The sequence below is a fragment of the Rattus rattus genome, chromosome 2 (assembly GCF_011064425.1).
Source record: "Rattus rattus isolate New Zealand chromosome 2, Rrattus_CSIRO_v1, whole genome shotgun sequence".
NCBI lineage: Eukaryota > Metazoa > Chordata > Mammalia > Rodentia > Muridae > Rattus > Rattus rattus.
In genome coordinates this window covers 62735058-62758764 of record NC_046155.1, presented here as the reverse complement: position 1 = coordinate 62758764, position 23707 = coordinate 62735058, and the positions used below count along the sequence as shown (strand labels likewise).

Sequence of the window (23707 nt, the reverse complement as noted above, 5' to 3'; positions counted from 1 at the left end):
GGTCCTGACAGGTCGCTACCTATTCCTTTCCACTCAATACAGGGGGTCCGGGATGCAGTGGTCCCAGCCTGTGGCCTCCAGGGTGCTCTTGGGGAAGGCAGGAAGAGAAGGAGGGGAAAGAAAAGGGGAAGGGAGAGATTTCGAGTAAGCCAGCACAATCTGGAGCAGGGGGGAGGGGTCCGAATGCTAATGAAGGTCGGTGGGCGGGGCCTGGATGCAAATAAGCTAATCGGAGCCCAGCGCTGGGCTAGCTCACAGTCGGACTTCCTAAGCTCCGCGCGTGTCCCCGCCGGCACGTCCACGCCCGCGCAGCCCCTACCGAGGACACCCAGCCCGCCCGTGGATCAGGATGTCCTTCCAAGGCAAGAAGAGCATTCCCCGGATAACGGTGAGTCGGCCCCCGCCCCCGCTGCCTCTGTGCCTCTTGCCCACGGCGGGAGTGGCTTGGCTTGCACGCTCAACGGACGACCCTCCGGGCCCTGTCCGTGAGTCCTACACCTGTTCCAGTGTCCGGCCCGGCGCCAGCCTCTTCTGCCCTCTCCTTCGCGCGCCGCCAGCAGCGGAGCTCTCCAGGCCGCGCGAAACCCGTTGCGCAGTCGGCGCACAGGCCCGGGGCCCGCCAGCTCTCTGAACTCGGGTGATCGGCTTGGAGAGGCCGGGTGCACGGGCGGCTTGCTAGCCAGAGCATAGGTGGCCGGCCTACTGCTGGGTCTGGCGTGGGGCCGATGGCGTTCAAGTGGACATTGCCTGGAGCACTGTCTCCAGGATAGCCAGCGGACACAGCCTTTGTTGGCTCCGGGCCTCAAAGCACTCGGACGTCCGAAGCTGTTGCCAGAGCAGCCGGTGGCCGCCTACTCCCTGGGTGCGCCACTTTCATATCTCTAGCGCTTTGTCCAAGACAAAGCGATTTAGCCCTGGGTACTAGATCTGGTGTCCCTGGAGGCCCCGATCCCCTGCAGGAAGCTGGGTTCGGAGACTCCATGGGGAGGTGAGTACTAACTGACCACTGAAACCAGCATCCCTACAGAGCCTCCTTTCAGAACAGACCGCCCCAACACTGACACGCAAAAAGTAGGAGGTCAGCCTGTCCACCCGGATGGCCAGGAAACAAAGCCTTCCCACTGGGGCGGCCTAAAGCCTTGGGGGAAGACAAGGATTGCTCTTGAGATCAGCTGGATCAGGTCGGGGACTCCAGGAAGGCTTTAAAAAGCTCTAGACTTGTTCTCACCATAAGAGCTCTGGAGTCTAATCAGACTGTTGGTGAGGTCAGCTCCCTAGCCTTCTGGTGGGGAGAGTCCTCTTTCTCTCCCAGAGGGACCAGAAGTTCCTACCTCTCGACTGCCTACTATTTCTAGGGGTCCAAGCCTGAGGAAAACATCCCATCAACCTGACAGTGAGTAGAGATGGTGGTGGCAGTCTCCTGCCTAGTGAAAAGAGAGGGCTCACTGGAACTCCCATTCATCTAGATGGGGTATATCACAGTGTTGCATGCTACCCCAAATCCTGGGGACCTCAGAAGGCAAACCCTGGTGCCTGAAAACAGGAGTCTAAATAAGGACCCCAGAACTCAAGATTTCTGGCTCAGAGAGCCCTCCTAAAGGCTGAGTTTTCCTAGGTTTTTCTGAGAGTGGCTAGGCCAAGAGCGGAAGACGAGGGGTGTGGTCCAGGGTACCAGCTCTGCAAAGTGGGTGGGTGGCTGTAGTAGGCTTGTGTAGATACTAGTGCTCAGTGAGGCCAGTAAGTGAGCATCTTCGGACACCTGGGGAGAGTCCGTAAATGATCTGCAGCCGTGCCAGGTACAGTCAACAAGCAGGTGCCACGACCGGCTTTCATGTCTGTCCTGCTTGAGGCCTCCTGGGCAGGGTGATCCCATGGACATAAATTAACTTATGAACTTCACCTGTAGACGCTGTAATGCAGGTTTCACGAGATGTTGATAAGTCATTCTTCTCATGTTTTCCCCCAACCAACATATAACTTAAAAAATCATGTGTGGGCAGAGGGCTGGGTGCTGTAGGCTGGGGCTTAGTTGCCAGGCCTTTGGACAGGACTTGAGAACCCTGAGAATTCAGCCCAAAGTGCTCAGGCAGTTGGCGAAACAGTGAAGTATACACAGGGCTCCCTGTCATCCTTGTATGCTGATACGGTTCTGCTTAGTACACTCTCGGCTGGTTCTCCTGACCTCAGACTGACAGTAAAACACAGCTGAAACTGGCCTGGAGGTCTGACCTGCCTGCCACATAGACCCCAGGAATTTGGGGCATGTAACCAGGATTTCTTGTTCGATGCAGAGTGGCTTCCCTGGGTAGTTTGCAGGAAGGCTTGGGGCTCTAATGGGTAGGAAAGGGGCAGCCACAGGTTTCTTCTCCCAAGTGTGTTCTGCATCTGCCCCTCCATTCCTTGTGTCTCCACTGTTTGCCACCAAAGCTAAGCTATTGACTCTGAGGTCCATGCAAGAGTTCCGTCTGCAAGTTCTTTCTGCCTGACTCCTCCCTCCTGGTTTGTCTTCGAAGTATCTGTCTTATGGATGCTAAGCATTGGAACCAATCAATTTGATTCTCTGCCTCTATTTTGCTGAGGTTAGCCCACAGGGAGCTTGCCTTACCCACAAACCCTTTCTTCACCCACTGCATCAGAGCCTTTAGCTACCTGGTTCTCCCCCCTCCCCTGAACCCCACCATCCTTCATGGCTTTCTGTCAGTTCTGTCCATCAATACTCAACAATCTGTTTGCTCATGCTCATGCAGTAACACTGACCAAGAGCCCCTCACCTCCCTGAACAACCTAGGAAGCCATTCAAGCAGCCATCTTGCTTCCCTTTGCCATATCATAATCAGTCTTCTTTCTGACATCCGAGGTCATCTATGTATCAGTAAGAACCAATCCTGGTCCGTGTTATCCCAAAACTTGTCTCAACTTGCCCAACTCTGATGCCTGCTCTTCCTCTTGCTTTCCCCATTTACTGTAGCCCCCACCTTGTTCTGAGGCATAATACCAACCTAAGCTCTTTCCTGCCTCGGGACCTTTGTATAGCTGCTTCCTGGCCTGGAGCAATCCTTTGCTTCTACCCCATCACACTGGTCTCCAGGACCAGTTCCCAGAGAAGCCCAGTGATGCTTAAGACAGCCTGGATTCCTCTCTCAGATCTATGACCTGTGCCTTGGTGGAGGGTAGTACAAGACACCTTGCCTCCATCTGTCTATACCGGGGCTGTAACCTATACAGTGTCTGTCTTCTAGCCCCATCATAGGCCTGTAGCATTCTGGTGCAACAGCCCAGTTCTGTTATTGCCCATCTACCTTTGTCAGTACAGGTGGGAGAGGAGCATCCAGGTGCTTATTCAGAACTGTGATGTCACCAGCCCTTCCCTCAGGCCAGATTCTTTTTTTTTACCCTGATGGTCAGAAGGAAGGTTCAAGCACAGCAGCTGCTTCACCCGCCGTACTTTCACCAACACAGTTTTGGTCTGATGTCCTCAAGTAGCCCCCTGCCTTCAGCATCTGCTGAACAGTTAGTGCCAGGGCCATGTCTGACACTGCTCTGGATATCCTGCTTTGGAGTATCGTCAACACACCTTTGAGTTGGTTCTTACAGCTTACAAAATGCATCAAAACATTTCACTCACTGGAGGGGACACATGCCTACTTGTCTAAGACGTCTCCCTCGGCACCCATTGTTTTGTCTCTGTCAGAGTGACCGCCTTCTCATCAAAGGTGGAAAGATTGTGAATGATGACCAGTCCTTTCATGCGGATCTCTACGTGGAGGATGGTCTGATTAAGTAAGTTTCTACCCACAGTCATTTGTAGATCTGTGTCTGTGTCAATGTTGTTTCCTGGTACTCAGGTATCTGCTTTGGGATGGAAATCATGCAGATACCTCCCCCGACCAAAATCCCATCCCCGGGAACAGTCCTTGAGATATGATAGTCTTGCTGGATAATCATAAGACCTTGAGAAACACAATGGGTCCAGCGTCCATGTATCTTTGTGCTATCACAGCCCTTCATCCAAGCCTGGGCTCCTGGGGACGAATAGTAAATACTGAGCTGCTCACTCCTCTGCTTGATGGGCCAAGGAGCTCTAGCGCTGGTCAATCCAGGGGCTTCAGTGGAGGCCAGGAGGAAAGCCATATTAGCACAGCACTGGGCTCTCTGCACTGCTCTCCCGAGATAGTGCGAGTTTTATTCTCAGACATCTGAGTAGACAGGTAGCCAACTGGCCTGCCCTTTCCTCACAGGCAAGATTCCAAACCCTCACTTCTTAAAGCCACTGCCACACAGCTTGTTTGAGATCTAATTGGAGCTCTCTACGAACAGATGACTCTTTTTGTTGCTTTCAGACAAATTGGAGAAAATCTTATCGTCCCTGGGGGAATCAAAACCATCGATGCTCATGGCCTGATGGTACTGCCTGGGGGAGTTGACGTCCACACCCGGCTGCAGATGCCTGTGCTGGGCATGACCCCAGCCGATGATTTCTGTCAGGGCACCAAGGCGGCCCTAGCAGGCGGGACCACGATGATATGTGAGTGTGCAGGCCACTTGCCAGGCAGTCATGAAGCCTTGAATAGCATAGTGGGCCCAGCTTTCATGTGTATCTTTGTGTTATCACAATACTTAGTACGAGGCTGGGTTTTTGTAGACGATTAAGCCCTTAGACAGTGCACAGCCCATCTCCTTACTGCATGAGTTGGTTTTTCTCAGTTCTGTTTCTCTGTTATGTCTCCATTTAAAACATGCTGGGCACACCCTGCCATTCCCGCATCTCTTTCTGGGCCAGTTGCCTTGGGCTCTGTCTAGGATGCTGATGGGCTCTGGATAAATAGAAGTGTGCCCACTTACTCCCCCTAGGGGACTGGCAGCTGGCCAGGAACTGGGGTTTGGAAATCCCAGCACTCTGGACCAGAAGAGTTGTGGCCCAAACCCTGCCTTTGAAATCTGTTTGCAGTAAGAATTGAGGCTATGATTTTTGAGACAAGATAGTTATACTTCCATGTTTGAGCTCTCTCTGTGCACGTCTCTGTATTTGTCCTCATTATTATGGCCCCACACACTCATGCTATAGGCCTTCAAGATAGGAGGAAAGGGCTCATCTCTAAAGTCTGAGGATAAAGGATTTACCACACAAGTTTCTTTGTGTACCTGGCACACATTAAGTACTGTCCCTACTGCTACCAGTGGTACTAGGGAGTCTGGGAACTTCACAACGACACTCAGCCATTGTTGAACCCACACCCTGTCACAGACTGAAGGAAGGTTAGCAGCAGTGTAGTCACCTCAGGCTCCTACTCAAGTGCCTGTGGTAGCCCAAGTGAACCAGCATGGCTACACTGGCTATATGACCTGTTCATGAGGTGTCTCTGAAAACACACATACTCAAGGCTGAAGCGTAGGCTGTGTAGGGCATGAGCCCACTCCTGGCTGAGGACCTGAGTGATGGGCAATTGGGAGTGTGGCCTGGAGATGAGGCAGCCATTGGTTCCTGAGGTGCACCGTTTTGTTTAGTAGCCCCTCTAAGCTCTCTCCTGGCACATCCCAGAATTGTCCAGTGAGCAGTATTTGGACCTTAGAGTGGGAAGGAGCCAGCACAGTGGCCACATGCAGGAGTGACTTGGTACTATTTGGGCCTTGTGGAGTCATGGAGGCCATGGAAACTCACTCAGTAGAAAGAGTTTTCTAGAAGCCTTCAGGTCCACAGGGCCAGCACTGTGGACAGCTGGAGATCCTGACCATCACTGCTGCTCCCCAGGGAGCCAAGATCTGCTGGAAGTGGGGCGGCTTGAACTTGGGCTCCCCTCTCAGTGCTCTCCTCAGAGAGACTGGAGGGATGTGGCACAGAAGATACCCATGAGCTGACTGGAAGGAGCAGGGAAAGTAGCAAGACAGGACCTCCCGCTGCCGTATCTTCCTCCAATTCCACTCTGGTCTCCAGAATGTGTACCCAAGTACACATACGTGTACTGGAGACAAGAGTGGGACATGTTGGCCAGGCTGGGGAGCCTGACTAAATGTGCTGTCCCCAACAGTGGACCATGTGTTTCCTGATGCTGGCGTGAGCCTGCTGGCGGCCTATGAGCAGTGGCGGGAGCGAGCGGACAGTGCGGCCTGCTGTGACTACTCCTTACACGTGGACATTCCCCGCTGGCATGAGAGCACCAAAGAGGAGCTGGAGGCCCTAGTCAGGGACAAAGGTGGGCAGCATTGAGGGGTGTGGTACCTGGGGATGGCCGTGTCTGCAGGCAGACCAACTGGTCCTTTCTAGAACCCCTGTGATTTGCTGCAGTCTGTCAGCCTGATCCAAAGGGGGGAATTTAGGAATTGAGTTGGAGAAGAGGCATCCAAAGTCGATTCTGCTTTCAAAGACTCAGGACTAGGAGGTCCTAAGCCGTGAACACATCCAGTAATTGGACTTCCCACAGAAAGTGCAGCGAGCATGCTGTCCTTGGTTCTCTGTTTTTTTTGTTTTTGTTTTGTTTTGTTTTTAAAGAGATATGCCCTGGTGACAGAGATGAGGCCACGTTTCCATCACTTGGTTTTTCTTTTAACAGGTTGCTTTAAGCTCTGTATTGAAACTGACTCACCTGTAAGTAAAGACTAGCTCCATCCTACACAAAGTCCTAAAGCTAAAGCCACACCAGAGTTTATCAGTGGGTTACCATGGCTACCAAAGAGTGATACTGTACTGGATGCTTGTCTTTCTCTGAGTTCCAAGGGGCATCTGTAGCTCAGAGATGAGTTGGGCCAAGACACTGGACTTCCTGACTGCAGAACCCTTGACATTTATAAGGGACACTGCTGTCTGCCTGCTAAGGACCCAAGGCCATCTCTTCGGGTTCCAGTTTCAAGAGATTGATAGGGCCGCACTCCTCTTCTACTTGGGTGTAGTGGAGTCTGCTCTCCAGTTAGCAGTTAGTCTTTGCAGCCTCATGTCTCTGAACCGGGTGCCTGCAGCATTCCCTCTCCCTGTCATGATTGCTTCCTAATTGGAAATTGACATCACATGCAAGTCATCACCTGGAACGATGGCACAAGATGGCCCCATTTTCCCCAGGGTGCCCAGGTTGTTGCTATCTAGCAAGAGAATAGGGCCCTGGACTGGGTGGGCTTGGGTCTGCCTTCAGGCCCCAATGGACCTTCATCAGTCCTGGTCCTGGGAGGTCCTGGGTAGATTCTGACTGCCCAGGAGTTGGGGAGGCTCAACCTTGCTCTTGATTGGACTTCAACATTGTGGGCATTGGCCCCTCCCTTCCTCCTACGTGTCTGTGGTCCCAACCCTGAGACTTGCCTGCCTCTCTCAGAGTATCATGAACATTCATTGTGAGCTGTGGTGTGGTGAAGCAGGACTCAGGACCTGTAGGCAGGTGACATGGCAGATGGGCTGAGAGAGGCTCCCACAGCGTGCCAGGCCTGGCTGCTTCTCCTCAAGAGAAAGGATGGGGCTTGGGGAGCAAACCCATTACACTGTCCTGTGCTTTGCAGGAGTGGAGATCTGTTTGACAGGTGGTGGTGGTGATAGTAGGTATATTCTTCCCCATGTACCTACTGGGTAAGCAAAGCGTTCCAAACTCGGGGTGTTGAGCAGCAGTGAGGGAGTGGCTGAGCCAGCCAACTCTATCGTGTGACTTGGCTTGTTGATGGAGAAGGTTTGCCTGCAGGATGCGATGCCAGCCAGCACAGATTCTGTGGGAGAATGTCACTGTCTCTGGGCTCCTCTCCTGGTGTCTGATCCCCTCTAGTCTCTCTTCTAGGTGTGAACTCCTTCCTGGTCTTCATGGCTTACAAGGACAGGTGCCAGTGTACTGATGGCCAGGTGAGAGCAAGTTCAGAGGGAACGAGTAAGTGGGGTGCCTCGGGCAGTTGCTGGAGAGACGAGCATGGAACTCCATCTCCACAGATATATGAAATCTTCAGCCTCATCCGGGACCTGGGAGCTGTGGCCCAGGTGCATGCAGAAAACGGGGACATCGTGGAGGAGGTATGAGATGCTATGCTGCCCATTGGGTTAGGTGGGTGGGTCAACGTGATACCTAGTATGTGGGCCCCAGTGGGCAGACAAAGCTGGGGGAGACAATATGAGACCTGTGACATCCGTGACCCTTGGATGGGAGCAAGATTCCTATGGAGGGAGGGGAATGCTAAGTCAAAGGTCAAACAGCCTGTGAGTTAGGGAGCCATAACTCCCTAAACCATAGCTAGGGAGTTAGGAAAAACAGGTTTTCCCACGATGGTCACAGTACTTACCAAAGTACCCTAGTCAGTCCCTTAGATGAATGCAGTATGACACTCAGGAGGGGGTAAGGGAGGTGACTGCCTGCCAAGAGCCTGCACCCTGGGCCAATCTTCCCCAAGTCCACTCTGCTATGGGTTCTTTGTGGTTGTTCTGTTCTGGGAGGTCCAGGGGCCTAGGACTCTGTTTGAGATACAGGGCTTGTCAGCCAGGCACTTCATGTCCAGGGCTTGGGATCCTTGGGGCTGGAGCAAAGAATCCTATTGGTCCTTTAGGAACAGAAGCGCCTGCTGGAGCAGGGCATCACTGGTCCTGAGGGCCATGTGCTCAGCCACCCAGAAGAGGTAAGTCTGCCCTGCTGAGAATACCATCTCCCCACCCCGAGCCCCAGTGCTGTCCTGTTGGCCCTGCTTCATGGCGTGAGTAGGATTCTGCTCATTTTGTCCTCATCTAAGGGGCTTAATGCAAGGATCCTCTGCCTACCCGAATCATCTCAGCCACTTCTCACTCCACAGCAAGAGGCAAGAAGGCAGGCTGCGCTTAGGCCCTGAGAATGGTGTGGGTCAACCCAGATTCTAGACACTGAGGCCTCACCTGGGCCCTTGCTCCAACAGGGATGCCTCCAGTGCCTACACTCTCATAGGTGATCTTTGGGTGTCCCAGAACCTACCCGGTCAGGAAACCTCGGGGCTTGCTGTGTTCTGATTGGCCTCTCCCTTCATCATCTTCAGGTAGAGGCCGAAGCTGTGTACAGAGCTGTGACCATTGCCAAGCAGGCCAACTGCCCACTGTACATCACCAAGGTGATGAGCAAGGGTGCGGCTGATATGGTTGCCCAAGCCAAGCGCAGGGGTGAGTGCCAGCACTGGCTTCCCATATGTTCCCAGCTTCCCAGAGCTCTGTTGACAATTGAAGACCTCCAGGTGGCAAGGAGGGAAGACCCAATGGAAAAGTCTGCCTCTTCATGGGGCACCCGCTTATGATAGTCCCAGGGATAAAGGCTCAAGGGACGTTTAGGAGTCCTGCGCCCCCATGAGGGATAGGGCTGGACCCTGGCTTCAGCCTTGTTAGAGTAATAACTGCCTACTAGGGGTTCTTAGCAAACTGGAGCCCTGTGTTTCTGTCCCCAGGGGACCCAAGGACAGAATTATGAGTATTTATATGAGAGGGGTTCTCAATTCCATAGGAAGGCTCATTTTCATATTTGTTATGGGTTCAGGAGCCGAGATACACATCCTGAGAGCCAAGGGCTCCTTGCCCATGGTGCTCACACTATCTAGGGGCAGACACCTATGTCCTGGGGGGTCCATAGCTGTGGTTGGCAGGGGCTAGACTGTGTGTGGATCCAGAAAGGCTGTGAGTTCAGAGGGCCAGGGAAGCCTCCGCAGTCACCAGAGCACTGGCGAGGGCTAGGACTGGGGCATGGGAGCAAGGTCATACATAAAAGAGGCAGCATGTTCAAGAACAATGGAGGGTCAGTATCCCTTTCCCCACCCAGGCTCATAATGAGAACTCATTTTCTAACCCTGCCTGGGGACTGTGGAGTCCCTGAGGTGGAGGTGGACGGGGACAAGCTTTCTTCCCAAAGATTGGCACAGAAACCCACTATGCTTACAAGTAGAGGGTTGCCCTGGTGCTTCCCCCCTCCTCCCAAGAAGCGACTTTGCAGCAAGGACCAGTCCCCACCCAACTCTGAGCTTGGCGCTTTCCCATTCACTTATAGGAAAGACTCAGCCGAGCTCAGAGATCCGGCACAAGGCCTCTGAGTCTGAAGTGACGGGCTTAATTGGTCAAATTCTATTCTGTGGTCCAGCTGGAGGGCCCAGCTGCCTGACCACAAGCAGAGGTTGTGGGTGTGGAAAGGATCCGTGTCTCAGTCACTACACCTCCCAAAGACCCACCCCACGGGGCCAGTGACTAGCCAGGGGCCCCAGAAGACAAGTTTTGCGTGGTCAGGAAAGTAAGGACAGAGAGTGAGAAGCAGTGTGAGACCCACGCTATGCTCAGGCTCCTGGTGGGCGCAGGTTAGTGGGGTCCTGCCATAACCCTTGCTCATTTTAGGGGTGGTCGTCTTTGGAGAACCTATCACCGCCAGCCTGGGCACTGATGGCTCACACTACTGGAGCAAGAACTGGGCCAAGGCTGCAGCCTTCGTCACGTCACCCCCTATCAACCCGGACCCTACTACTGCAGACCACCTCACCTCTCTGCTGTCCAGGTGAGCACTACCACACCAAAGCTCAGGTCAGCATGTGTGCAGCCTCCAAGCCTGTGCTTCCTCCAGGCGCCCCCAGAGGAATCCCAGGCTTCTACAGGACAGCTAGCTCTCTGGTCCCAGCTGGGGTTCCCCACCACTATGCTGCCTTGCCTTGGCCGCTCCCGATTCTGTTCATGCCTTCAGTATTATGTCCACATCGCCCATTCTCTCCCTTCTGTACATAAAGTACCAGCTCCGATCTCTTCCATAGCCCTGGCTGATGGCCCAGGAAGCTGGAGCTGACCCGGCTGTGGTCGGTTCAGAAGGGCCAGCCCCTGGCCCACTCTGACCCTGGCTTGTTCTCAGTGGGGACCTCCAGGTGACAGGCAGTGCACACTGCACCTTCACTACTGCCCAGAAGGCTGTTGGCAAAGATAACTTCACGCTGATCCCCGAGGGCATCAACGGTATAGAAGAACGCATGTCTGTGGTCTGGGAGAAATGTGTGGTAAGTCTAGGCCTGGGGAGATGTGGGTGAGGCAAGGGCTGTCAGCAGCATGCTGGAGGAGGACTCCACCACCCGAAATACGTGTGCGTGAGAGACCAGCCTTGCCCCTCCAAGCCTTAGCTGAGCAGAGACAGCACCTAGACACCTAGTCCTCGGGACAAGACTATCACATTTATGGATTCCCTATCATGGAGATTAATGACATATCCATCACCCTGCATACCATAAATGTGTAATTGTTACATGTTAATGAAGAACTTTAAATTTTTAAAAGGGATTTATTTATAGCCAGGCAACGTGAGGCAGGCCAGCACTCTAGAAGCTAAGGAAGGGATATTTAGAGTTTAAAATCGGCCTGAGCTACGTAGCAGAATCTTGTCAGAAAAGAAGGAAGGAAGGAAGGAAGGGAGAGAGGGAGGAAGGAAGGAAGAAAGGAAGGAAGGAGGAAAGGAAGGAAGGGAAGGAGGGAGGGAGGAAGGCAGGCAGGTGCATATTTAGAGGGCAGGTCTCCTTCCTCTGTATCCTAGCCCCCATCTTGAATTCCTCCCTCTGCCATGCCTACAAACCAGGAAGACTTTCACAGTGTCTCAAGGGACACTGGTGTTGGGATCAAAGCATCACCATTTATTCACAAAGGAAACTAGAAATGGGGCTGTGTCCGTAGGAGCAGTCATACAACTGGACTACCTGGTCACTGTCATTAATGCCCCTGTCTGGGTGGGCATTTGTACCACTGGGTTATTGCCATGGTGAGGTCATGGCTGGAACACTTCCTGAACTTGGGATATCCCATGACAACTACCAGCCTACCCTTCCCCTCACCTGGTCCTCTTCCTTCTCAGGCTTCAGGGAAAATGGACGAGAATGAGTTCGTTGCCGTGACCAGCACAAATGCTGCCAAAATCTTCAATTTCTACCCCAGGAAGGGGCGTGTGGCTGTGGGCTCTGATGCTGACCTGGTCATCTGGAACCCCAGGGCCACAAAAGTCATCTCTGCCAAGAGCCATAACCTGGTGAGGATGCCCCTTCCTTAGCCAAACCGGGCTGGACCTGCTTCCCCGGGGGGCGTTTCCAGGACAGGTGGCAGCTGTCTATCCTCAACGCAGCTCTTGATAGCTTTAACCTGTCCAGCACCACATCTACCAAGCACCTCACTTAGCCAGTGCCCTGTCTGCTGTCCTCATGGGTGTGTGGTTGAGCCTATTGGCCAACCCTACAAATTAGGAGACTGAGGCAGAGGGTGTCACACTTGCCTAGGCAAGGTCTGCCCCACCCCCACCCCACCCCCACAACATCCTCTGCTCCTTTTGACCTCATAAGACTCCCGTGCCTGGGGGTGGGAGAGGGATGTGCTAGGTTGGTTGAGGGGCCATTCCTTCTGTGTGCCACTTGTCTGCCTTACTTGCATTTTTTCTGGGTGGAGTCTTAGTACAGCGCACACAGGTTACCTGTTGTGCTGACCGGCCTTAGGATCGGGTCTGAAGGGTGCTGCACCTGTGGGCCTCTCCTCAGAATGTAGAGTACAACATCTTCGAAGGAGTGGAGTGCAGAGGCGTGCCCACGGTGGTCATAAGTCAGGGCAGAGTGGTGCTGGAGGACGGAAACCTGCTTGTCACTCCAGGGGCTGGCCGCTTCATTCCCCGGAAGACATTCCCAGACTTTGTCTATAAGAGGATAAAGGCTCGTAACAGGGTAAGAGGCTGAGCCGGGGTGACAGGACACCCAGGGTGGCAGGCGTGGAGCTCCCAGTGCAGTCAGAGAGCCCCTGTATGAGGTTCTGCCTCCTGGCTCATGTGGATTTTGAAGGCGAAGAGAAAACCATTCACTTGCCCCAGGCCTACTGATCATTGCCTATTGTAAGGGAGGTGACCAGAAGGCCCTTAGCAGTCCTGGTCCCTCCTGTGCTGCCGTATCCGTTGCCTTCTCAGTGGTGGGAGTGGTGTATACCTTCTGTTACAGTTGCCCATAGGAACGGTGGATATAAAGCCATTTATAGCCCCCTCCCTGAGTACATTAGATGTGCTAATATGGTCCAGAGCACACCACCTATACTCTACTCCCTCCCTGAGGGGTAAAGCAGGAATTGAGACCCTAGCAGGAGCCTGCACTGGACAGTTGTATACGAGGCAAGCCTAGTCCCATGTGCAGAGGGGACGTGGTGATGGAAACCGGTTCATTCCTATTTGCTGTCATCTGCTAGGTAGTCACACCCCTGCCCCTTGCTAATAGGATCTAGTTAGAGCCTTGTGGGCTGGCCCAGATCAGACTGTCAAGTAGGCCCAGGAACCCAGAGGGAGAGGTTAGCCAGGAGCACAAGCTGGGTCAATGGTCCATGCTGGAGTCCTAGGAAATGCCTCTGGCATTGGGAGCCCTTTTCTGGATCCAAAACCTCATCCCAGAGCTGCCTCCTGGTCATAGTTAGGACCAGGATCTTGCTCCAGTTCCATTTGAGCCTGCTTTGCTCTTAATGGCCTTCTCTGAACATCTTTTGTAGCCAAGGTGTCCCCCCTCCCTCTGTGTGTGTGTGTGTGTGTGTGTGTGTGCAGACTGATATGCAGGGAGAACACTGAGGGAGGTGTGTATGAAGCTGTGTGTAATCTTTTATTTCAGGGGAGCATGGGATTACTGAGCAGGACCAAGTTGGGGTACAGAGCAGATCGGCAGGATACTATCCTTTATCAATGTAACTAGCTAAAACCCAGCTCTCTTGACTTCACAGCTAGCAGAGATCCACGGTGTGCCCCGAGGCCTGTATGATGGGCCTGTCCACGAAGTGATGTTACCTGCCAAGCCAGGGAGTGGCACACAAGCTCGTGCATCCTGTCCAGGCAAGATCTCAGTGCCACCCGTGCGCAACCTGCACCAGTCAGGGTTCAGCCTATCTGGTGAGTTGGGTCTGGGTATCAGGTAAGAGGCTCTTCTGCTAGGTCCAGTGTGTGCCCAGAGGGCAGATCCCAGGGTGGGCCTGTGGACAGCCAGTGTGGATACTGTAGGGTAGGGGACACTGACCTTGGTGGGAAGCAATGAGGTGTGCACCCCTGCTGTGGAAGCCCAGCTATGTCCTAGCATTTTCCCTGGGAGTGCTGCTGAGATGAACTTGCACCTTGACTCAAGCAAGCTGGGAGAGGTCAGCCGAGGACTAAACACAGAATGTTCAGTGTCCATGGGAAGAGAGGTGCCACCTCTGTGGGGACCCAAGTTATAATGCAACTTCCTCAGCCCCACTATCTCCAGAATCACTGGTAACGTGTGAGGCATGGGCCTGAGCTGTGTCCTTAGCACATGGGGACACACTAGAGTGTGCCTGCCATGTTGACCAACAGAGTTGGCTTTCACTAGCTGAAGGGCTTCTCTGTCCCCCTCTTGCCTACCAAGGCAGACCTCTCTACCAAGTTCCCCACCTTTGAGTGGGGGCTACATGGCCATATTACCTTACTTCTCTCCACTTCCTGTTTGGGAGGTGATAACAGTTCCTGGCCACTCGGTGAGGTAGGACTTCAGAATGCGAGACCATCTTGAAGACAGGGCGAGCGCTTGACATCACAAAGATCCACACAGGGACCAAGCAGGGCAGGCCTCCTGGAGGATTAGCCTCTGCCTTCTGGTCCTCATGGGTGGTTCACCTCCATTGGCCACTCCCATTGCCTTAGGGATGAACAGGCTTCCTGGCCATCTGCCCTGTCAGACATGGCTTTGGGGAGAAAACCAACCCCGTGTACCACATTGCATGAGGTTGGGTAGATAGGCTCTGAGGTCCTGGTTCAATGGGTGCAGCCAGCCATATCTGACTTGCCTTTTGGATGGAGGGGGCCCTACATCCCCTTCAACTTCCTTATCTGACTTACTTGCCCTTTCTTCAGGCTCTCAGGCTGACGATCACATTGCCAGACGCACAGCTCAGAAGATCATGGCGCCCCCCGGAGGACGCTCCAACATCACTTCACTTTCTTAGACTTGGGGTCTGGCAATGCAGGTGCTGTCCCCACTGGCAGGGTGTGGGGACTACTCACTTCAGTTAGCTCCTTCCTTTGTAGATCATTATTGTGAAAGGTGCTCAGCCTTGCCCTCCCCCTCCCCTTAAACTCTCTTTTGGAAGTCCCCAGCCCCGAGTCTGAGGCACCCCCTCCAGAGGGCTGAATCCAGGGAGGGTTCACTGCCAGAGTGAGAGGATTAGGCAGGGCAGTAAGCAGGTGCCTCTTGCCCCACCCCTGACCTTACCATGAAGGCCCTCCATGAGAGCTCTCAGCCTCCAGCCTGTGAACTTTCCAGGGCCTGGTGGTAGGCAGGGTGGGTGTTTGCTGCTGCCACCCCCTCAGAAATCACTGCCCTGTGGAAGCCCCCAAGCTTCCACCAGTTCCATGTTGCTAAAGGTGCAGCGACCCCTTGGGGGCCTGTCCCCGCTGGCTGCCCTGGTGTAGGGAGGAGAGCAGGTGAGCGGAGCCTCCGCTTGGCGGAGCTGCTGTGACTTCAGGGATCCACCAGTTACTCAGTGCAGGGTCGCTCCCTCCCACATAGTCCCTTGCAAGGACCAAACCTGAGCTCCTATAGCAGCCCCCCTCTAGGGAGTTTGATGATCCCTTAGCTAAGACACTTTCCTTTTCCTACAAAGTGTGTTTTCATAGGTTTATTAGAGTAGCTGTTTTGGACTGTGAGGAAACCATAGCCAGGGATCTGCATGCTGCTGTACCAGACACTGGCCACCGGCCAAGCTGATGTGAGTCAGGTCAATAAAAAGTCTGGGTTCGAAGCTGCCTGTGTGCTGCCAGCCGGACCTCCCTCCCTCACAAGCATTTGCACAGGGACCAGCGAGCCCCTGCCACTACCGCCGCCTCTGCCCAGCTGCCTGCTATCTAGCAGTGTGGTCTCTGCTTGCTCTGGGCCATGGGCATGGCTGGACCTGAATGGTGGAGAGGGCTCTTCCTCTTAGGGCTTTTGGCTGTGTCTCATAGCCAGATGGTCAGTAGGAGGATGCTCGGCTCTGACCACCCAGGCTCAAACCACCCCAGCCCCAGTGAACTAGTAAATGGAAGACTGTGAAGCATGCCCTGCAGGTGTGGTGTGGTGTGCTATGGAGGGCAGCCCAGGAGACCAGCGCAGCCCCTCATAGCCAGGCCCCAGCCCTGGAAGGAAAGCAGCTCAGCCGTTCCTATGAGTGCCTTCCTGAGGGCAGAAATCCTGGGCTAGTCTGCTGGCCTTAAGTCTCATGGCAGTGGTCTTAGTTCTTTATCCCAGGCAAGGGATCCCCAAACTGCCTGTCCCTTCTCCCAACATCTATTCTCAGCAGCAGGAGCATTTCCATGGAAACCAGTGCACTATCAGCATCCAGGACCTTCACTGTTTCTTTGGTCCTAGCAGAAACTTTGCTGAAGGCCTAACCTGGCAGCCCTGCCACCTTTTCGGGGGGCAGAGGAGAAGGGAGATCTTCCTCTGGGCCACATATATACAGTCAGTAAGCTTCAGACTGGATTTCATTTTGGAGACACAGTCTTCCGTTGGAGCCTTGACTGACCTGGATGGCCTCAAACTCAGAGATCCGCCTGCCTTCCAGTGCTGGTATTAAAGGTGTACACCATCATATCCAGCAAGGCTTTAGGCTTGAATCCTGGGCTTTGGCTGGCTGCTGTGCTCTATGTCAGTGTCTTTCTACTTTCCCCAGCAAGGAGAGGGGTGTTGAAGGGACCGAGGATGTAATTACATCCCTGTCAGAATCAAAGAGGGAGTGTACGCTCTCATCTCAGTCACCCATTGCACATTTATACCAAACCCCAGAATTATCCCCCAAGGTACACCTAACCTGGCTAGGTTTTCGCTCAGAACATGACTACCTGACGGGGTTCAGGGTGTGGCAGTGCCTTGGTGTACCCTGCTGAATGCCTTAGGTGTAGGCATCACTGGGAGTCCTGTGGTTAGTCAATCCCACTGAGGGTGGGTGGGAGGCAGGCAAGGGTTGGAGCTGCCTGCTCTGTCCTGGGGCTTCGGCTCTGATCTCAGCACAGCTAGCTCTTAGGATACTGTGGTCACTTTGGTCCTTGGTGACTCCATAGCATGGCCAGGCAGGAGGGCAGCATTCACTTGGGTTGACTGGAACCACAGACCCAAACCCAGATACTCTGTAAGATTAATCAGGATGGCTTCGATCTTGGGAGGGCACAGAATGTGACGTGGGCTTTCCTAAGTGAACCCACATATGCCTGTGGAGCCCTGGGCTACAGGGGCAGAACTCATCCTCAGATGAGTTGCCCCTCTGACTACAGAACCCTGGGGCGGTGAAGGGCAGATATCATATTCTTTGACTGTGCTCCCTCAGCCAGTCCTGTAAGAGCCTTGCTGTCTGGGTACTAGCCTGAGGCTTCTTGGCTTTTGGCGACTTTCACTTTGTTTGGATCTTGAAATTGCAGTCCAGTTCTAGTCTCTATAAATGCTGGGATAGCCACCACAATGCCACTGTTACCCAGCTGCCAATAAACCCTTCTCATGGAAGACTGCAGACACTGGATGCCATCCCTCCACCGGCATATAACAAACACACAGAGCACGCGACACAGCAGTTCTTAGACTGTAATTCTCAGAGGTGAAAACTATACACAAGTTGCAGAAATTGCCAGAGCAGTGTGTCACTAGAAAACATTCTTTGCCGTCCCACCCACTCCCTCCCCCAACCCTTACCCTTAGTAGCATATCCGAATCAGAAAGGCCTGTTCCCATGCCCACAGCCTTGAGCAGTGAGCTCAAAGACATTCTGGCTAGGCCACAGCAAAGACCAGCCACAAGGCTATGTACAGCCAATTTCAAAAGGGTCCAGAAAGCCCAGGGCTCCTGCTCCACTGTGCCACTCTGGCCACCTGTAATCTGCCAGCCTACAGTCAGAGGGGCCAGCCAGCATGGTGGCTGCATGACTTCCTCTATGTTGCAAGTAGCCACGGTCTAGGTACCAAGGGCCCTCCTTGCCCAACCACCACTCTCGACGGGCACCCATGGCTCCCAGCACCTTCACCATACTGACAGCCTCACGGGCAGGCTGGGCGGTCAGGCCTTTGCCCCACTGCTGCCTCCTTCTGGCCGTCCTGAGTCTTCAAAGCAGCCTGAGAGAGAACTGCCCTCGGACACAGTCCAGATGGCCTAGCTGCTCCCAGATGAGGGGCAGATGGAACCACACATGGGCAGGGCTGTGGGCTCTGCCTCACTGTCTGCAGTGGAATCTGTCATATCTGAAGTCTCGGGGCCTGGAAGAGGCTCGCTCATGAGTTCCTGGCTCCTCTTCAACCTAGAGCAGGGAAGGGAGGACAACACACGCACACAAGGAGATCTGTGTAGATCACTCGCAGCCCCAGACCCTCTGATGTAGACTATATGACGTTGTGCTAGAACACACGGGGGCGGGGGTGGGTGTGAAATGGGATGCCAAGAATATCACTTGTTGAAAGACCAGCATGCTGGGAACGCAGGAAGCCAGAAAGCAGACATGGATGCTGAGAACATTAGAGGCATGGAAGGCTCAGCCCCTCTACTGCTGGCCACAGAGCTATGAGGCCAGGAGCCACAGGCTCTGCATCTCAGCTCATGTAGAAGCAGCGGAGGGAGCTCTAGTCCAGAGCCTGTTTCAGTGGGTAGCGTTGGAACAGCTTTTTAAAGAGCGTGGCCATGTCCACAATCCGTCCTGTGCTCTAACCACAGGATGGGGCCAGTGTCCTCCCCAGCCTAGTACCAACCCATTGCCCCTGGGAACACCTCCATGCTTCTGAGGCAGGGGGAGGATTGACCCTTGCCTTAGACCCCTTATACCAGGCTTTCTCCACTGTTTGCTCTCTGTGGCCTGTCTTGCCCTATCAGCCACCAGTACCCTTTCTGTCCCACTTGTACTAGACACTAAGGAAAGCTTTTCTGGGTGAGTGACCAAGTGGCAGGCATGACCTCAGAGGCAATCAGGAGGTGATTAGTTCTGGCCTGAGCCAAGTGTATCCTTGAGATTCCGACCCCTGGATCTAAGTCCACCTTAGATCCCAGGGAGCCCCTTCCGGGGCCTGGGCTGAGGCCATTCAACTCTACCTTCTACATCTGCTGCTTGCCCTTCCCAGAGAGCACGGGCAAGGCCTCACAAGCCATATGGCTGCTGGGACATTCGTGCTATGTGGCCCCTGATTCCCTCTTCAGTCTCTTACATACTCACTTTTCTCTGTTAAAAATCACAAAGTCTTGCTGGATGGCATCCAGGCAGTCTTGCAGGTAGTCATTCTCCTGTGGACAGAAAGACCATCCAGTGGGTTGTGCTGGACACTGGGGGAAGTCCCCAAATACCAACCACCCACTCCTGAGCTCTGAGAGGGAAACTCCTGGTTCCCAAGGAGCTCTGCCCCTCAGAAGTCCATCTCCAACAGCTGAGAGCAGACCAGGGAGGGGAGGGGAGGAGGTCATGACATGGGAAAGACCAGGAAAGACAGCTACCTTAACTCTCTCATACCCAGTGAGCCTGCGTGTGGCCCCCTGGTCCGTGTCTCTTCCTGGCGGATCTGGTAGCAACTCTGAAGGCACATCGCTCCCTCAGTAGCTGCCTCCGCTTACCCATTTCCCTCAGAACCTTAGTTGTGTCTCCCAGCAGCATGGCCGGGCTCAGAGCTAATGGGCCCTCTTGGGAGCTTCAGGGCTCAGCTAATGCACATCAGTAAGACCAGTACAACAGCCTGGGAGTGGGGTTTGGGGCTGTGGACAGACTGTAAGTCAGAACATGGGGCTAAAGAGAGGAGTCTGCAAAAGAACCCCCCGCCCTCTCCACACACACACTTGGAATCAGTTTCCTGGTGTGAGCCCTGGGGCTGGGTTTCAAAACACCACAGCTTTGGGAGACCTTGTTATGGAGGTCAAGGGAAGATTCCAGATTATTCTTAGAAGGGTGCTGAGAAGAGAAAGCACATGCACAGGCAGGCTGCAGATTCAATGCTGAAGGACCCACACTGGTGAGCCACGAGCTGGGGATACTGGGACGGGAGCTACCGCTGGAACTCAGCCCCTTGTGTCCATGGTGGGAGAGCACTGGTTCTGGAGTAGGGGCCTGGGATAATATCCAGCAGGGCCTGGGTCTCTGGGTGGTCGGTGAAATCAGGGTTAGATAGGAAAGGTTATCAGCTGCCTAGGGGAGGGGACACAGTTAGAGCCAATATCAGCCCTACAATCCATCACTTGGGAGGGGCTAAGTGCTCTAAGAGCTAGTTCACAGCCAATGAATGCTATGGGGACCAGGTGCCTGCAGCTGTCTCCACAAAGGGTGTACCCGGTGCTTAGAAGTCTACTGAGCTAACACCCAAGCCCCTCTCACAGGGCCCAGTGGCCACAGACCCACCCTTTCCCTGGACGCTGAAGGCAAGACTCAGGTAAGGCTTGTGGCGTCTGTCAGTGCTGCTTTCCTGTGGGTAGCAATTGTTACGGATGGGGGAGGGAAGGGGGAGCAGATGTAGGTTTAAGAGTAAAGGGAAAGCTATGCAGACCAGCACATTTTCAAGCCTGAGTGCATAGCATGGTAAGAGCAGTTAACAGCACTGCGTTGTATACGGGAGATTGCTCAAAGTATAGATTCTGTGTTTCAGTCTTCCCCCTCCCGCGTACAATAATGATGTGGAGATAATGGGTACATTACTTGGCTTGGCTTTGGCGGGCGATAATTTATAATTTTTTTCTTGTAATAACACAAGTTTGTACACCATACATGTCTATAGCTTTCAGGCCAATGACTCAAACTAAAGCTGTTTTTAAAACAGCTGCTGCAGGGGGCTTGGGCTTAGTGGGTAAAAAACTTGCCATGCAATCATGAGCACTAGAATTCTGATTCTTAGCATCCACATAGAAAGGCAGGTAGGCATGGGAGCCCGCCTGTAAAACCCATGCTCCGGAAGTAGAGGCAAGGGAGCAGGGCAGGCCGGCTGGCTAGACTGGGCTGCATCACGGAGCTCCGGGCTTATCAAGAGATCATGACTCAGTAAATCAAGAGGGTGAAGAGGGCACAGGGCATTCTGTCTCCATGCATACACATGACCATGTATGTGCACACATGTGTGCCCCTCCCAAGAACATACACATTAAAAAGCAGAGGCTATAATAAACAAGATCTGTACCCCACCCCTACACCAACCAGACTACAGCGTCACCGAGAAGCATGGCCCCCAGGCTGGAATGACGAAAAAGAGCCACAGTCAGAAGTGTCCTGTCTCCACCTCTGTCTTCCCATTATGGTGTCTCATAAACTTCCCACTCTGCTCAAAAGTCGTTCCACAACAAGCAAGGTCTTCTGGGATCAGCCTTCCAAGGCTGAGAATGAGAATACCTCACACCTCTCCCTCCTGGGAAAGTGGCACAGACCCTGGCCTGTTTCTTCACCTTTGAAAGGCAACTGATTTTCCCAACTCCTGTAGGAAGCCCTCCAGAACCCATCTTGACACCATGTCAAGGATAGGAACATGAACTAACACACACACACACACACACACACACACACACACACACACACACACACTGCTCTCTCTCTCTCTCACACATCCTCTCTCTCTCTCTCTCTCTCTCTGTGTGTGTGTGTGTGTGTGTGTGTGAGAGAGAGAGAGAGAGAGAGAGAGAGAGAGAGAGAGAGAGAGTGTTAGTTGTGGTGCATGCATGTGATCATGATTGCATGATCCTTTCTGGTGGCCGTCCCCCCTTGAGTGTCTCCTGTCCTTGTGTCCACAGCAGGTACAGACTAACTAGTACTTGGCTGAAGCCTCCAGGTCTCTGCAGCTCTCTTCTTTGCAGGAGCTAGCACACTCCCAGCATTGTTGCCCCACCTCTGGCCACCCTGAGAGCGGCCTCCATTCCAGCAGAGGACTGGACTTCAATCACCAAGAAGAGGCTAGGCTGTGTTTCTCTGTGTACTCTCTGGCCTCATTCTGATGGTAAGCAGACAGATACAAAATTTTAGTCTGAGAAGTAAAGGTCAGAAGCTCAGCCCCCTCGGGGATGAGGGTTTGAATCGTGGCTTGAGACAGGATTCATCCAACAAAATGCTGAAACTGGCAGAGGTGTGTTGTGAGGGTGGGGAGGAGCCACGCTGGCCCTGAGCTTGTGAGCAGCACCACAGCAGGGGCTGTGATCTATCCACTAACCTCAACACATTCCTAGAAGGCAAGTCCCCAGCAGCCTGAGGAGCCGCTGCAGAAGCATCTAGGAAAAGTGGCTCTGAGTGGGATGAGATAGACTACCATGGACTCTGAGTGTCCCATGAGCCTCCTTCCCACAGACTCTCCTCTGCAAGCACTTCCCTCAGGGGGACCCGAATGATGTCCTCCTGTTTGGGTCTACTGGACCTTTGAATGTTGAACGCCCAGATTCAGCTCTTCTCCAGTCGTTTACTGCAGGCTGTTGGAGCGCTTGCCAGATCATAAGGGGACACTAACGGTGTCATTACTGAGTCAGGTGCAGGAGCATGAAAGCTTGGCTTCTTTGGAGCTGGTCACCTCTGCAGCACAGTCTGCACCTTGCCGGCTCAGGATGAGGCTCCACCCCTCAATGATTGCTCTTGGCCGTTCTTCCTTGGTGGCTCATTTGTCTGTGGACCCTCTGGTCCAGAAGTTGTCATCTGAGCCCAAATAAATGCTCAGATTCAGCACCAGACTGCAGATGTCACCGGTGTTAATAAAGCTCCTGGGAAATGGAGATCAGGTCCAGCCCCTAACTCTATTGCAGGCAGATGTGTTAGGGAGAGCAGTTCCTAAACTGCTCAGAATTCACTAGAAATGCAATAAACCTAGGACAGGGCAATAATTTTAAAAGAAAAGAACAAAATGGGAAGAGCCCCAATTCCTGGTTACAGCACTACTTCAAAGTGACAGTGACCAAGACAGCGTGTGCTAGACAAGGACAGATCAATGGGGCAGGAACTAATCCATAAATAAACCCTGCTATTTATGGTCAAATTGATTTGTGAAAATGGTGCCAAGACGTTCGGTGCGGGAAGCATAGCCTTCTCAACACATTCCTGCAAACATCAGAGATCCACATGCAGAAGAATAAAGGTGGACCCTCCCCTGACACCACACACAAGAACCATCTCAAAGTGGACCTAAGTACAATCCCTGGAGCTACAAAGCACAGAGGCAAAATCCTCACGACCGCGGCTTCACTGATTCTCCCCAACAGGACAAACACAAGCAACGGATGCTCCCAGCAGTTCTATCGAAAGACTCCAGCTGTAGACGACGGCACGCCCACAAAGACAAGACAGTCTGCCAAAAGAGGCAGGCACGTGACGGTCACACATCTGACAAGCACTTGCACCCAACGTGTAAAGAAATAACTCTTAAAATAAAACCACAAAGATCTCTGTGTGGGGTTCTGCTCTATGAATGGGTCCCGTTCTTTCAACCAGAGAAAAAGCTGCTACACTGGGGATCATGGACCAGTCAGAGCTGAAGACAGGGGGCCACAGGGCCTCCAAATCCATAGAAGGCAACAGAATCCCAGAAGAAATGGCTTCCCTGGAGCTGAGGCCAGTGGATCAAGAGCTGCAGGAGCCCTCGATGGAGCACCCAAAGGCTGAATTCCTGGGGTGCCACACACAGGGCCCCGTTCCTTTGTTGGTTTCATTCCAGGAGGCCAACAAGTATTGCTAGAGAACCCAGAAAGGTTCCCACTCCAGTCTAGAAGAGCAGCCAGAGAAACATGAGAAGTGGAACCCACTGTCCAACGGGAAATCCACTGTACTGGGGAAGAGATCTACAGCCACTGGAAACATTTTCACATTGATCCATGTGTATGCACG

General features: G+C 53.3%; 2 protein-coding genes across 2 annotated transcripts in view; one reads left to right on the top strand and one right to left on the bottom strand.

Moving 5' to 3' along the window:
- Positions 1 to 228: 228 nt before the first annotated feature.
- Dpysl4 (dihydropyrimidinase like 4) lies at positions 229 to 15679 on the top strand. Its single transcript, XM_032892363.1, has 14 exons — positions 229 to 388; positions 3692 to 3780; positions 4341 to 4525; positions 6027 to 6191; positions 7749 to 7810; positions 7895 to 7975; positions 8503 to 8571; positions 8959 to 9079; positions 10289 to 10445; positions 10791 to 10932; positions 11775 to 11945; positions 12445 to 12624; positions 13652 to 13817; positions 14793 to 15679. Exons 1-14 carry the CDS (start codon positions 350 to 352, stop codon positions 14882 to 14884), a joined length of 1719 nt encoding a protein of 572 aa, XP_032748254.1. The 5' UTR covers positions 229 to 349; the 3' UTR covers positions 14885 to 15679.
- Positions 15680 to 17476: 1797 nt separating this feature from the next.
- Positions 17477 to 23707, bottom strand: part of Stk32c (serine/threonine kinase 32C) — an 80380-nt gene continuing 74149 nt past the window's right edge. The window contains exons 11-12 of the mRNA XM_032892362.1: positions 19100 to 19167; positions 17477 to 18196 (exon numbers count right to left, since the gene is read on the bottom strand). Coding sequence (XP_032748253.1) covers positions 18052 to 18196; positions 19100 to 19167 — 213 coding nt within the window. The 3' untranslated portion in view covers positions 17477 to 18051. The remainder of the gene's footprint in view (positions 18197 to 19099; positions 19168 to 23707) is intronic.

Bases quoted from the DNA above. Each gene is read 5' to 3' on its own strand.
- Dpysl4 (XM_032892363.1), top strand. From the start codon at position 350: ATGTCCTTCCAAGGCAAGAAGAGCATTCCCCGGATAACG. The intron at 10,446-10,790 runs GTGAGCACTACC...GCTTGTTCTCAG, and splicing joins CTCACCTCTCTGCTGTCCAG to TGGGGACCTCCAGGTGACAG. The intron at 11,946-12,444 runs GTGAGGATGCCC...GCCTCTCCTCAG, and splicing joins CTGCCAAGAGCCATAACCTG to AATGTAGAGTACAACATCTT.